Here is a 15,565-nt window from a genome sequence, read left to right as displayed (position 1 = left end):
AGTCTACTGTTCAGAACTCTTGCCTTCTTAAACATACCAAATTTAGAACAGATCCAGCCCTAAAGGGGTTCTTTTTCCACTGGAAACCAACTGAGCTATCCTCCTACAGTCAAGAATCACATTACACGAAATTATCCTAAGCCTCCAAAAGCAGTCTAATGTTAATTATGACTGCATCTTTGTTGCAACAGTCCTTTCACAAGACTATATGATCAGTGTGATTTTAGGACCTCAAACTGTGAAACAAGAAGAGGCAAGTAAAGCAGTACCCTAAAAGAGATGGTGCCTAATTTTTAGTTTCCAGCTCCAAAGACTTAATTTACTTGAATTCTAAACAGGGCAATGAGCCTGAAAGAAATTACTGAAAGCTAGACAACAATTTATACTGCAAATAGGATTAACCCAAAATAGCACTTATTTGACACCACAATTTCTCCAAAGTCTATAGACATCAAAGGAAAAACATCAAAGAACATTTAATTCTTACTTCTCTAGCATCCATCACTGTCCCCACACCAACTGTTAGAGCCATAGTTGGCACTTTTGATAAATCTCCATCAAAATATTTAGCATTTGCCAAAATGGTGTCCATTGCTAGAGTCTTTACTCTTGTCCTTGATACTAAACTGGATCCTGGCTCATTGAAAGCAATATGACCATCTGGACCAATTCCTTTCAAAAGAAATACATATACACACACATATATACATAAGTAAATAAGGTTTCTCAAAGTTCAACATGATTTAAAGACCAAAGAAATAGTCATAAACACGCTTACCTTGTTTTATTTGATAGCTGAATTTCTAATGCTGCAGTAAAAGATTTGTTCCTGTATTTGATTCAACAAGTATTTCAATGTTTTCCATATGCTTAGCATTGAGCTAGCATGATTCTAACAGCAAAATTAAGTATCACTTTATAATAATACTTTATAAAGCAATTTCACATGCATCCTCTCAACAACACATATATTTAACAATCTTGTGACATAGATTAACCATATCTATTCACCTCATCTCCCCCTTTTTTTAAGCTCAAAAGGAAACTTTGATGCTAAAGGATAATATATGATTTGTTCAAGGTAAATAATTTAGTAAATACTAAGACAAAACTCAAATCTAAATCTTCTGATTCCTAACCCAGTGGTCTTTATATTCACACTTTAACTTGCTTGGTTCTAGTCTAGATGGGGCAGTTAACTACTGGACCTCCCTGTAGTATAGTTTCCTCACTTATAAAAATGTTTAGATTGGACAAGATATTATCTAAGGCAGTAGTTTTCTTCAAACTTTGACTGCAACCTACTGCAAGAAATACATTTGACACTGCAATCTAGTACACATATAAATACAATTAAAACAAGAATTGCATGAAATAATACCCTTACGAGGAGCCATTCAAGCTATTTTTGATTACATTTTGTTTCATTAACAAAACGTACAAAGGGAAATGGTGGATGTGACTGACCATATTGATTTCATGCCCTAATAATGTGTGACAACCACAATTTGAAAACTCTGCTTTAAGGAGATCTACTGCCAGCTGAAATATTCTAGGACTGCCTCTAAAATATAGATAAGAATATGACATTTCTTATTTGAAGGAAATTGGAGGTAAATCTTTTCATAAAATCAAGACTCTTTCTATGGCTTAAGTAAATCAAGTTTTATATACATGGACCCTACTTGCTAGTCAGATTTCTGGCAACTTCAATCAAAAAAAAAAACCCCACAAGTTCTCTGGGTCAAAATACCAGTAATACTTATATTCTGCATATTTAATGATATATAGGTGTATCTTATTGGCTCTTAACACACAATTCTAACAACTTTTTCCCAGGCTACAACAAAGTAAAATATGACAAAGAGTAACCTGGTTTTGAATGAAGAAGGAAGAACTGAAAACCTTAGGAAGCAAATATGAACTACCAAAGCACAATAATCTAGGAATTTTTAACAATATAGGATTAATTTTTAATCTAGTACGTAAAGCCAGACCTATATGTGGTTAATATGTATGGTTTGTTTCCACTATTAAGTATATATATGCTTGTCTATTTTAAATCACAGATATGCATATCTCTCTAGATTTGTAAAACTGTTCTGCTTTTCCTCTTAAGTATACATCTACCTAAATATTTTTAAATATATTTCTCTATGGAGGAAAGGATGGAACCAGGAAAATAAAAGAGTTCCAGAAAAAAATAGGAGGTCCTCAAAGATCAGTATTAGTGGTCTCACCGTTGATTTGGGTCACACAAGTGTACAGCAAAGCTGAAATTATCAGGAATGGTTCATGATGGAGAAGCGTCAATACATTCCCTTACTATCAGTAACTATCAAAAATTGAGCTTTTCCTGATATAAAATTAGTTTTTTTTTTTTTTTGCGGTACGCAAGCACGTGGGATCTTCTTGGACCGGGGCACGAACCCGTGTCCCCTGCATCGGCAGGCGGACTCTTAATCACTGCGCCACCAGGGAAGCCCAAAATTATATTTTTAAAATGTTCAGAATGTTTTACAAAGCCTTATAAAATTTTCTTAAAAATAATCATGAACTCTAAACACCATGGTTAATTCTTATTCAGTCTTTAAGTGTAGACTAAGACATCAACACCTTTTTTTTTTTTTTTTAATTTATTTTTGGCTGTGTTGGGTCTTCATTGCTGTGCACAGGCTTTCTCTAGTTGCGGCGAGCGGGGGCTCTCTTCATTGCGGTGTGCAGGCTTCTCACTGCGGTGGCTTCTCTTATTGCTGAGCACAGGCTCTAGGTGTGAGGGCTTCAGTAGTTGTGGTGTGCGGGCTCAGTAGTTGTGGCATGCAGGCTCCAGAGCACAGGCTCAGTAGTTGTGGCACACGGGCTTAATTGCTCCATGGCATGTGAGATCTTCCCAGACCAGGGCTCGAACCCGTGTCCCCTGCATTGGCAGGCGGATTCTTAACCACTGCGCCCCAGGGAAGCCCGAGATAATCAACACCTTTATGAAACATCCCTAAAACCTCTGAGTCTGGATTGTGTGTCTTTCCTGTGTCTATAGTTCTGTGGGCTAGAAGGTAAACTTCATGAGAGTAGACTTTCTCTTCTTCATAACTGTATCCTTACTATTTAGAACACATGACACACAGGAGGCCCTCAATAAATAACGGTTGAATAAATGAATGGATGGTTGGTATTGTTCAGAATGTTCAGTACAGTTTTTGCCCCCTTCTACCCTGCTCTGCTCCTCTCACAACAGGGGCTAGACCAATCATAACACCCTATATCTCATATCGTTTAGGCAGAACTGTTGTGATCTAAGGACAAGTACTTAGGCCAAGCTGAAACAATCAGAATTTCTCTCTATGAATCTGAGACTTGACCAGGAACACAGAAAGAAAGAAGGCATCTAGAGCTGAGGCATTTGATGACAGCACTGCAGGAGAGGATCAGGTGAGTCCCTGCTTCAGCTGATCTGAGGCTCCTGGTTCTTGTTCTTTTAAAGACTTGTTTTTTCCAACTCTGATATCAATTCTGTGAGTTACCCCAGAATTATTCCAATAAATTCACTTTTAGTCTCATTAGTAGACTACATTTACTTGCAAATCAAAGAATCTAATCGTGTAACCAAAGTAGAGGGTTAAAAATTTCCCCAGTGTCTTATTTTTACCTTTTAAACACAAATTATCTTAAGATAATTTTAAAGTTAATAATGCTTTTAGAGTCTATTTATAGGTTTCCATGTTTGTGTACTTTATTGCTGGGTATGGATCAGGAATTGCATGATATACCTTATTCTTTCTCCCAACAATTCTGTCATCAGATGAAGAACTTCTGAGTATGTATTTCCTCCTTTCTCCTTTCTATAGAGGGAAGGGAACTCTTGCTCCATTTCCCAGGAGTGAGCAATGGTGGATTAATACTCTGGAGCTCTTCTCTGGTCTTACTATTTCCAAATTCAGAGGGGAGGAGCAGGAAACCCCATTCTGGCCTCAAGCCCAACCTGCAATCTCTAATCCAACTTTACCTTTAATAAAGCTGATATTTTGATCCCATTTGGCTCAGTTCTTAGTGTTTTTATTAACCAAACCCTGGAACAAAAGAAGGGTAAGTGGTAAGACCCAGACACCAAGCCTCATCTTGAATATCCAATGATAACAACCTAGATCAACAAAGGTGAAGAATCAAATGAGATTCTTTCATGAGACAGATCCAATAATAGGGTATCCCAAACAGGGAAAAGTTCAAAGAAAATGTAATAAGCCAACCCTCCGTTCCCTATACACAATTATATGTCCCTTCGATAATAAATATAAACTGTCAGACCCTGGATTAGCCCACGACTACAATGAAGGTGTTAATGGAAGAGGAAAGGAAATCCTGTTAAATTTTTTTGCAAGGGGAGAACTACAGGAAGTTTAAGACAAAAATTGGTTAAAAAACGAAGTTCTTTTTAGTAGTAAGAGTCAGTGATAAACATAAATAATTATGATTATGCTCCATTAGTTTCAAAGGTAGAACTAAGGTGAGTTATTGTGAGGAAATGCACTGAAAAACTTTAGCTACAAAGAAACAAGAAATGGTTTAAAGCTATGGGGAAAGAAGAAAGTTTACTATAAATCTCTGAAAAGGGAGATTAAACCTTAAACATTACATTAAGCTAAAATATTTTCTGGAAAGTAGGCAAAAGGACAAAATGGAGTTAAAGAGCTCTTATCAGTTTTTTTCCCCCAAGTAAATTCTACTTCCTGGCATTGAGACCTCAAGGGATTTGTCACAAGAATCCTTATGTAAGGTCAATAAATTAACAGGAAAAAATAAGTCCTCAAATAAAGAAGTAAAAAAATACTATTTATGTTATCCATTCAGCCATTTTTAATACTAAAGTTTTAATAATTGCCATATCTTTTTGTATAATGGTAAATGAGTGAAAATATTTCTTGATATAACTAAGATAAACAGTTTAGGTATATTATTTTACAGTAATTCTACTTGATTTTGGTAGAGTTTAGAAAATCTAAAGAATGCATGGGTAGCGCACTCCTTAAACACTTTCACATATCTACTGCCTTGGCCTTGATATTGGTAGGCGCAAACGGTAATTATCTCAGAATTGAGCAATACAGACAAAACTGGAATGCAAATGTTTTCCAGGAATAGTGAAGTAATATTAGCAAGTTTTATTTAAAAAATAGATACTTTCTATTTTGAAAAGCAAACTAGTCTAACTTGGATTCTTGCTCAGATAAAAAAACCATCCTAGACTGTCTATTTAAGAAAGTAATTGATATTAGTTCTGCTAGGTAGAGATAACAATTTCCTCAAAGAGAAAAACTTCAGTCTTGCTGGATACCCTTAGAGATCCTAAATCAGTAAAAGAGCAGGACATTCAATGAACTAAGGAAAAATTACTTCAGAAACTACACCTCAGAGACAGAGTGGAGTAACACTTAATGGATTACCAACTACATACCAAGCACTGCACAAGGCATTTTATACATGTTATAATGTGGTTAATTCTCATCATTCTGAAATGGTTAATATAATCTTGTTTTACAAATAACTTAATTATATTGAATTAGTATACTGAACTAGTTTACTGAAATCAATAAATTTCCTAAGATCTTACAGATAGTAAGTGGCCAAAACAGGATGCTAATTTTTGTCTGACGATAAAACCCAATTTTCTCCAAAGGCAACCAAACACCTCTATAATACCTGGCCACCTCAACCATAAATTAACCTTAGTACAGGTCTATTGAAGATCTAATGCATATAGTTTTGAGCAGTCTTCTAATAAATTAATTGTAAGATACACCTGGATCTAATGGATATACCTATCTCTATATATCTAATGTTAATTTAGAGCTTTAGTATGTTTAGTTGAATACTAAAGAATCTGGCAAAAAACAATTTTGGTTTCAGTTTAGATGATGTACTATTCATATGCTTCATACTGATAGCAGAAAACCGTATTGTCATTACAAAGGAAGAGATTCTTTCACCTCTTCAATGGTAGATCATGAACACACAATATACATACACATATGTATGTTTGTGTGTGCATGTATATATATAAATTTCAAGTGGAATTTAGTTAATTAAACATTTACTTTAGAGTTTATTAAGACAATTATACAGCTTAATTCATATTAACTAAAGGCTGATGATAAAAATTTTACATTCTTAACTGATTTCTTAGTGAAATGAAGCAATTTGAATGATCAGTAGAGAAATGTTAAAATCCACCTGTTCCACATGCAGACTTTCAGAGATTTAACGCTGTAATTTGATAAGAAAGCTGGGTTGGGGTTTTAAAGAAACAGTAAAAGAATAAGAGTATCACTGAGGAAAAGAAACATCACTCGTTTTCTAAGATGTGGTAAACTATCAGTTCTAAAGAGGTAATTAGGCAGGGATTAGGACCTATTTCTCAAGCCATAATTTAAAGAATCCCCACTTGCAACATTAAGATTATTTTTTGATGAAAATAAAGTAAAATAGAAATCAACAGCTGAATAAATGGGTATTACAGACAGTCACAGATGTTCTTTACATTACACAAAGGTAAGTTTTGGTTTTTTTTTAAAGCACCTAATCCAAATATTAATAAATGATTAATGACAAAATGTTTTACGTACCTCCAACAAAAAGATCAATTCCTCCAGCTTCTTTTATTTTCTTTTCAAATGCATCACATTCTGCTTGTAAATCTGTAGCATTCCCATCAAGGATATGAGCATTATTAGGATCTATATCAATATGCTTAAAAAAGTTATTCCACATATAAGAATGGTAGCTTTCAGGATGATTTCTGGGAAGTCCTAAATACAAAGTTAATAAATAAAAATGTAACTATTTCCAGAAATAAATCTAAAGTTTACTTTTCTGATTAAGCCATAAATGCTATTTAAAATATGTAACATTTCTATACCATATTCAATTTAAAAGCATTTTTATATGGAATATATGCTTATTATGTGCCAGGCATTATTTTAATCACTGTACATGTATGTATTAATTAATGTGTACAATGTCTATGGAAATAACTATTATCAATCTCACTTTATAGATGAACAGAAACACAGAAAAGTAACTTTCCCAGGGTCACAGAGCTCACAAAGGGGCTGGAGCACAGAAGTCTAGTTCATGTGCATGTAATCACTATATTCCCCTTCTCAAATACAAAATTTTAACCAATAAAACTGATTTATGTGTTAAATTCAACATAAATTAAATGGCCACACAACTGAAATCTTGATCTACGTTCTTCCTCTGTTATTCCTATTTACATACAAGGTATACTAAATTACAACAGTTCTTTGACAATGACTCAGGCTACTGTTAAAAATGTGTACCTATAAAATTTAAATTTTAACACAGAGTTTATATGTATCACTGATCTTTCTAGTTAAGCAAGGTCACAATCAATAAATTATAAAAGCTTCAAGGCTACAAATAGCCTTATATTTAAAAAATATTTTACTAATTACTTTTACATACATATTAATTCATTTATCCCCACAACAATACTGGTTTTAACTTTGCCTTAAGAAAAAAAGAAAAAGAGAAAAAGAGAGAATGAGAAATGTGAATGAATTGGCTCAAAGTCGATGGAGCCAGCACTGGTAAGTGGCATAGCTGAAGACGAATGCAAATCTTCTCATTTCTAGTCTCACGGTCCTTCTACTATGTCATGCTGTCATTACAAAAATATTTTTTTTTTATATAAACTCCCAACCCCACTACAAGGTAATACATTATACTCTAGAAATATATTCATATTACATTCAAAACAAATTTAAATAATGTTAATATTCTCAATATATTAATTTTTAAAAAAATATAACATGTCCAAATAATATATTCAAATAATATAGCTTACCTACATATTCATCCATGTTAAAGGTCTTCACATATTTAAAAGAAAGGTCTCCATTCTTGTGATATTCTATTAGTTTTTTATAACATCCTAAAGGTGTACTCCCTAAAACAGATAAACATTCCATTTTCTAACATAACTTGAAAATCTAATTTAAAAAATAGTTTATATTAACCTTATTCTCTTCTTACTTAATAGTATTTTATATTTCTAATTTATTAGGCAAACAATTATTAATTTAAATACACATTCAGTTAACAAATATATGTTGAATTAGGCTCTCTACCAGGTAACCTAAAATTTTAGTAAACTAGAATTTGCTGAATAAAGCTGGGAATCTGTCAACAGAAATTATAGCTTGGAAAATTATTCTTGTGTCGCTGGATATTTGGAATTAATGGTGTATATTCCAGGATTAGAAACTTCTAGAGAGCACATGTGAATTAGAAAATAAATGTCCCACCTTTAGAGAAAAAACTATTTAGAGAGGGATTTGTAGCATAAATGATACATAAATAGGTCAAGTATTGACCATTCAATGAAATCAAAAGTGAAACCAGAGCTGAATTTAAACACTGCCTCTACTTTCAAAATAGAAAGTGGCAAGGATTGAGTGAGGAGGCTTATCCTTTAAGTTTTTAACTGGAGCTCCTGTTTCTCATTTTGTGTTATTTTCAGCATATATCAGCTAAAATGTATAAAGTAAAATGATTTCTAGGAAATGGGATCTTGGCTTTGGATACTTCATCTGAGTTCTTAATGTTATTGTTTTATAAGTGTGATTCTTTCATGTTTTATAAAATTAAGATCTGCTTGATATGCTCCATGAAACGACACAATAAAGATAAATGAATTTAGCCACTTGAGGATGGCCTCCCTTTGTTTTTTAAATTTGCTGTATTTTTTCATTTTAACTACAAATTCGAAGACTAGATTGACTACATTCTTACAACAAGCAACCTGGCCCACACAATCCTGGTCAGAGTATTGGTTTCTAGTCCGCCCACCATCACAAAACAAAACACCCAAACACAAAATTTCTACTCAAGAGGCAGGGAGAAGTATGGCAGAACTAAGCAGTCTCTGGCAAAAAAAAAAAAAACCACCAGAAAAACAAAAAAACAACTAATACAAAAAAAATCTAGAGTAGTAAAAAAACTGACTCATTTAAGATGACAGAATAATAGAAGTGGCTAAATATCACACAGACAGGTTCACAGAACAGAAGACTAATAGGTTTTCTTAAAGTTAAGCACACATACTGTTTTAAATTGTCATTAATAATTTAAAATTTATGTGGTCAAACTTTACAATTCCTTCTCAAAGAACTACAGCCCACTAACATGAAACCTGGATAAAAGATGGATAAGTATGCTCTTCTTTCTCCTTTTCTAGAAGCATAACAAATTTTCTGTGTGTATCTTTCAGTGTCAAGAGAATAGTTATAGGACTCCCTCCGTAATTTAAGGACATATGAACATAAAAAGAAGTCACAATAGTGATAAAAATCACATTCATTTTCTACTTTTTAATCAAAGTGGCTGAATAGAAAAAAATCAATGGAAGATATGGTACACAGTGAACTGGTAAAAGAAACTTCATTTTAATATATTTGCTTTGCAATACTCATTTACTAACATAACTAATTTAGCAAGTGCTTACTATGATTCAGATAAAACAAAGATTATGACTGTTTCTACCCTAAAAGAACTCACAGAATACGGATAGACAAGTACAAAGTAACTATAACACAAGGAAAAATATAAATAACCTATAAGAAGTCTGGGGCAATATAGTGAATCAAAGAAGAAAACACTATAGTCTTGCTTGTGGGAGAAAGGATGAAAGACAGCATTTCAACTGAGTCTTTGAAGAAGAAGTGAAATTCCCATAATCAAAGAATGGGTTAAGTTGTAATTGAAAATAGAAAAAAGATGGGGGAGGAGGTTCAGAGATGACACTTGTATGCCTACCATGTGCTAGATGCTATGCTGGTGTTTCATACATTAGCTAATGTAAATCTCACAAGTTTGGGAAATTGGCATTATCTTTCCCATTTTGAAGGTGGAAGAATTGGGGTAAAAAAATTAAGGAATGTGCCAAATATCACACACACGTCAGTGAAGCCAGATATTCAAGAGATTCTCATAAAGTTCTTATTATACAGTATGCTAGCAACATGAGTGAAAGTAAAGCCAGCAAGTTCAGGCCTGTTCTTTGAACTACAAGCAGTGTAACCTGCCTACCCTGATTCAGTGTAGAGGAATAGTGGGAATAAGTCTGGGAGGCAGGTTGGGCCCACAGCATGCAGGCCCTTAAATGTCAAGCTTGTCAACATCACTTCAATAAATATATTACTGAACAGGGCTTCCCTGGTGGTGCAGTGGTTAAGAATCTGCCTGCCAATGCAGGGGACACAGGTTCAAGCCCTGGTCCGGGAATATCCCACATGCCGTGGAGCAACTGAGCCTGTGCGCCACAACTACTGAAGCCTGCGCGCCTAGAACCCATGCTCCGCAACAACAGAAGCCACCGCAGTGATAAGCCTGCACACCACAACCAAGAGTAGCCCCCACTCACCATGACTAGAGAAAGCCCACACGCAGTAGCGAAGACCCATCACAGCCAAAAATAAACAAATAAATAAAATTTTTTAAAAAAAGATATATACTGAACAGATATTCCCCAGAATTGTGCTTGGTGGGGCGTAATTACAACATAGCATGTTGTTTACAGAAATGTATGTTCAAATTTCAAAAGCATGGGGTGGGGGGAGGTAAGGATGGGGCATGATTAACACTGTCATTGTCAATGAAGGAGAAAAGTAGAAAATGTTAACAAAGGTTTTCCAGAGACATACCCTTGGCAGATGTATTATTAGGCAGTAATACTATCCAAAATAAAGCAGAAGAATTGCATATCAAAATACACAAAAACATGTTTAGCGCTGCTGGCGTTTATGGCTCTGAAGCCTTTCTGCTCCCATACTCAAATTACTGTTTATTTCTTCATAATTAAGACAAAGTGATTAAGGCAGCTAGTCTGAGCATGGCCCAGGTTTACAGAAGGCAAACTGATACAGAGGCCATGTTCAACCACTGGGGCTCACATATCAGAACTGTGGGTGCTGAGGGGGCCCATTTCTGGTGTGCACAATTAAAAAAATATCCTCTTTGCCATTCTTACCAACACCTACTGCCATGGACCGAAAAACAAAAAGCAAAACAACAAACAAACAAAAAATCAACTTGGTGAGCTAACAGTATCTTTCATGGAAATTATGCAAGTGAAAAACAATTACGATTGTAGCTTTTCTATAGTTGACATGTATGGGGGGAGGAGCAAGAGGAAAAAATACTGTTTAAATAAAACACACTTAAGAGAACCTTAAATTTACATAGTGTTTACAGTATACAAGGGACTTGCTCTTACTTGAGCTTCAAAACAGCATTGTAAGCTATTAATTTCTTTATCTTCCTTAAAAGTAAGGAAAACAAGATTATGGTGTAGAATAAATGCCCTTCAGTCACCAAGAAAGTAGCAGCTCTGATTCCAGGTCCAATACTCTTTCCTATGTAAGTCAACAATATCAAATAAAGTACCATGTATCAGTGACACTACTTGGTTATTTTTTAAGAAAAACCTTAACCGAGAACTAAATCCAATAAAGTGTATAATTTATGCTTATGTTCATTCTGTCATGAAGACATACCTGTCTTCAATTTTTCACCTGTAATACTTCTAAAATAGAAAATAATCACAGAAATAGCAAAGGGCTAATAAGCTAATATGAGGCATATGAGGTAAAATTAAGAGGCAGTAGTACATATTTTAGGTACCTCTTAATGATCAATGAGAAGGCTAATCTCCCAAGAAATTGCATGAATAGTGAAAGCAACATCCCTAAATACAAACAAAAGCCTACTAGAAAAAGGTACAAAAAATATCATGACCATGACCTGAGCTATATTTCCTTTTCAATTCTGGAGTGGTAGGTGAGACAGAATTTTAACAAATAGTAATGAAACTTAGATACCAGATATGTCTGTATCTATATATTTGACTTGATATCCTAATATGTTAAATCAGTGATATGACAAGAAATAAACAGGAAACATATTTTACTAAGAAAAAGCCTTCAATCCCACAACCTTGAGTACCTAATATGGAAAAAAATGGTGCATTACCTGTTGGCAAACCCAGTGTAAAATATCTGTCCTGTCCAGGTCTGAATTGAATGATGCGATTACAGATGTATTTGGCTGCCCATTCACTAGCCAAGTCATAGTTATCAAGAATTACAAGCCTCATTATGGTGATGCACAGCTTCCAGGACAAGAAGTTCAAACCTGAGAAAATTCCATTGTAGAGCACTTTAAGTAATTTACAGTCAAACAGAAGTAAAATACATTGATGACTTTAGAAAGGACAGTACTTAAGAAAGACATGCTTCTATACAAATACAATCTATACTTTTAAAATAGTAATAGTGGCTGTTCTCTTTTGGACGAACTTTGAGTTCTGGGCAGTGGGCTAGGTCATTTAAGTACAAATATCAATTCTTACAACAACCTTCTGAAGTACATACAACATCCAGTTTTAGATGAGTAGAGGGACTGACACAATTTGACTGAGTTCACACAGTTACTAAGTGACAAAGCTAAAATTTATATCAAGACAAATTTACCATAAAGACATCACACTGCACTATCTCTACAGGTATACTATATAAAGCAACATAAAACAAATCTAAAGGCAAACAAAGCAGCACTCATTTATTGATTGCAAATTAATGGTAGTAATGATTACTCAGCACCTTTTGGGTTACTTACTAAAATCCAGAACTCTCCCTATGAATGATGTAATAACCAAACCTCCCTTCTGTATAAAAGTGATACCTGCACTTAAAAAAATTTCAATCAATACAGAAAGATAAAAAGAAGTTAAAAAAAAAAAATCGACCCAAATCCTGCCACTCCGAAATAATGCTCATTACTATTTGGTATACATCATTCCAGCTATCTATCTAATGCACACATATAAATAGGATGTATAGAAATAATTTCTAACAATGGGATCATACTAGACATGCTATTTTTAACAAAAAGCATAACAAATTGAATTCTTTCTGCATTAAACAGAAGCAAAAGAAAATAAAGTGAACTAAAGAAACTGCTGATCTCTGGGGGAAAAAATTATTCACAAAAAGCAATTTCAGTTCCTAAAAGTATTCTAAGGTTAAGAAAAAATATTATACAAATATTAAGAGATCAGCATCATTTAAAAACTACATGATTCCATTTTAGACAACATGGATTGACCTACTACCATGAAAGATGTGAAAATTGCATTCTTACACTTCCTCCCACCCCGATTTCTGTAAGATGTATTATTTTATACTGCCAAGATTTATAACATTTACAATGTGTTCTACAACTATAATTCCCAGATTTTAATTCTTAGTTTTATTATACTTAAATGGATTTGTTACCCACACCAATCCTTTCACAAATGGCTTCAGCAGTCCTGAATTCTGTACCCACAAACCATACATACAGAAGTCAAAATCTTTACATTAGTGGGAGTAGGAGGTCTTATTACAATGGAAACACTGAATCTAAATATGTCCTTAAGAACATGATGATTTAGATTCTGGCATAACAAAAACTTACGATCACCATGATCTAGAGTTATGGCACAATAACAAGAGATAAATATCATTTACAGACAATAATTTACACAGTTAAGTCATGAATTCAGTCCAACAGATGGACTTGGCCTCCATTTAAATTCATTAATAATCTAATGGCAGAAACAATTTCAAAGTTACACCAAAGAATCAGAAACATTTCCTGGCTGTTTTAACCATCAAGATATACTTATCTCTAATAAGAATATTCAGCAAAATGACTACTGATAAAAAGAGAAAAAAAAAAAAAAACCCTGTAAGGTGAGGAGGAGGAATGGCATTAGAGCTTTCCAAGTGTCTTCTGTGTTTTGGGGCATGCTATTTCTTTTCTCAGTTCAACACACTTGTGAGGGAGGGCCTATTAAATGCCAAGCACTAAGCTCTGTAGACACAAAAATGACAAAGATAAGGATCCTACTATCAAAGGGCTTAGACTCAATAGTCTCTGGGGAAGAACTTATCCTCATTTTTCAGATAAAGAAAAGTGCAACTCACAAGTTTATTACTGAAGTTATAAAGATATTAAGTGGTGGAGGGCCTATCTGACTGAAAGATACATGCTTCCCAAAAGTGCCTTATAAGGAAGAATCACTTAGGATGCCTGTTAAAAAGATTCCCCGGACCTTTCCCTGGACATGGTGTTTCAAAAGATATGAAATGGGGTCCACGGAATCTGCACAAATATCACAGGTGATTCTTACAATCAGGATACGTTTGGAAAATAACATCATACAAGATGACTTCATTGCACAGAGGTTCAAGTAAGCCTCTCAGACCAAACACAGGCACGTTTTGCTTTCTTAAACTCTTCCGCGAGTCTACAGTTCAGTTCTAAAAGTCCCAAATGAATCACCTCACCCAGAGAAAAGTAGAATGCCACATGTGTTCAGATTTTTAAATGTGTCTTTTCCAGTTTTTGCCAATCCTCACACATCTGAACTGCTGCTGCGGTCGACCATTCTCTGACATCTTGACCCGATAGCACTCAAAAAATGACACAGCACCACCCCTGCCCTCATCTTCCTCTGGTGCTGATTCATTTTGGGTGTGCGTCCCTTGGACAAAGAGCTGCCAAACACAAACCTGAACTTTAAAGCTGGATGGGAACTTCTAGACGACTTGGGTTACACAGCTATTTTAGAATCTGTACTAGAATCTGGAATCTAGGCTTACAGAATCCCTGCTCAACGCTTTTTCCCTAAAACACACTACACCTGACCTCAAAAGATTCCTGAAGCCCGACCAGGAAGGGGGCTCTCAGAGCAGGGGTCCAGGTCAGGGTCCCGACGAGAGGCGAGAAGCAGCAGAGAAGGCTGTGGTCCCTGCCCGGAAGGCGAGGGCTGCAAACTCACCTCACCTGCCAGGCCGCTGGGCCCGTCTCTCCTTAAACCCTAACGAATGCAAATGAGGATGACTATTACGAATTTGTAACAAGTGTCAGGAAAAGACTGCCAAAGAGCAGGGGCCAGGAAAGCCCCGTCCCGAAGAGGACGACCAGTCAAGTTGGAGGCTCCCGGGACCCCCATCCGCCCCGCGTCCCCGTCTCCGCATAGAGCCCACCGGTGGGTGCAACAAAGAGCCGGGCCCCCGCCCGACTCCCCTTCCAGGCCCTTCCCGTGTACTCACCTGCCGACCTACCGGCTCTTCTGACGCTGGAACAGCGAAAACAACCAGCAGCCAGTCAGCCCGGAGAAACACCAGCCGGCGCGAGGAGCGTAAAGCCTAAGGAGCCGGATGTAAATCTAGGCGCCGAGGGGAAGGCGGAGCGGCCTGCGGGTGCTGCGCATGCGCGCTGGTGCTGCGCATGCGCGCGCCTCCGGCTCGCCCAGGGTGAGCTGCAAAGAGGTCTTTGTGAGTTGCGCGAGACCGGAAGTCTTTACTTAACGTGAGTCTCAAGTTGTTGGGTCATCACCTCGACGTTGTTCGTTTTTCATCTCTCATAGGTTGAATGGCGGTAGATTCTTTGGGTTTATGAGATTTAGCATGTAGGACTACAGTGCTCATACATAAGCATTACT

General features: G+C 35.7%; 2 protein-coding genes across 4 annotated transcripts in view; one reads left to right on the top strand and one right to left on the bottom strand.

The window, feature by feature from the left end:
- GUF1 (GUF1 homolog, GTPase) overlaps positions 1–7,077 on the top strand; it is a 43,731-nt gene extending 36,654 nt beyond the window's left edge. Inside the window, exons 17-18 of one of the 3 annotated variants that reach the window (XR_003795546.1) lie at positions 3,278–3,429; positions 7,049–7,077. Coding sequence is in view for 1 of the 3 variants with exons in the window: in XM_029234901.1 (XP_029090734.1) it covers positions 3,278–3,292 (15 nt within the window). In the remaining 2 variants the exon portion in view is untranslated. Of the gene's footprint in view, positions 1–3,277; positions 4,057–7,048 lie in introns of those variants that run through there. The other 2 variants (XR_003795545.1, XM_029234901.1) reach the window with 2 other exon arrangements.
- GNPDA2 (glucosamine-6-phosphate deaminase 2) overlaps positions 1–15,301 on the bottom strand; it is a 28,020-nt gene extending 12,719 nt beyond the window's left edge. Inside the window, exons 1-5 of the mRNA XM_029234902.1 lie at positions 15,174–15,301; positions 12,046–12,207; positions 7,862–7,963; positions 6,618–6,800; positions 488–672 (exon numbers count right to left, since the gene is read on the bottom strand). Of these exons, the coding sequence (XP_029090735.1) occupies positions 488–672; positions 6,618–6,800; positions 7,862–7,963; positions 12,046–12,169 (594 nt within the window). The 5' untranslated portion in view covers positions 12,170–12,207; positions 15,174–15,301. The remainder of the gene's footprint in view (positions 1–487; positions 673–6,617; positions 6,801–7,861; positions 7,964–12,045; positions 12,208–15,173) is intronic.
- Positions 15,302–15,565: the final 264 nt, after the last annotated feature.

This window comes from Monodon monoceros, unplaced genomic scaffold (genome assembly GCF_005190385.1).
Source record: "Monodon monoceros isolate NGI ecotype Baffin Bay Population unplaced genomic scaffold, NGI_Narwhal_1 Super_Scaffold_20, whole genome shotgun sequence".
NCBI classification, from domain to species: Eukaryota; Metazoa; Chordata; class Mammalia; order Artiodactyla; family Monodontidae; genus Monodon; species Monodon monoceros.
This window is presented reverse-complemented; position numbering and strand designations above follow the sequence as displayed.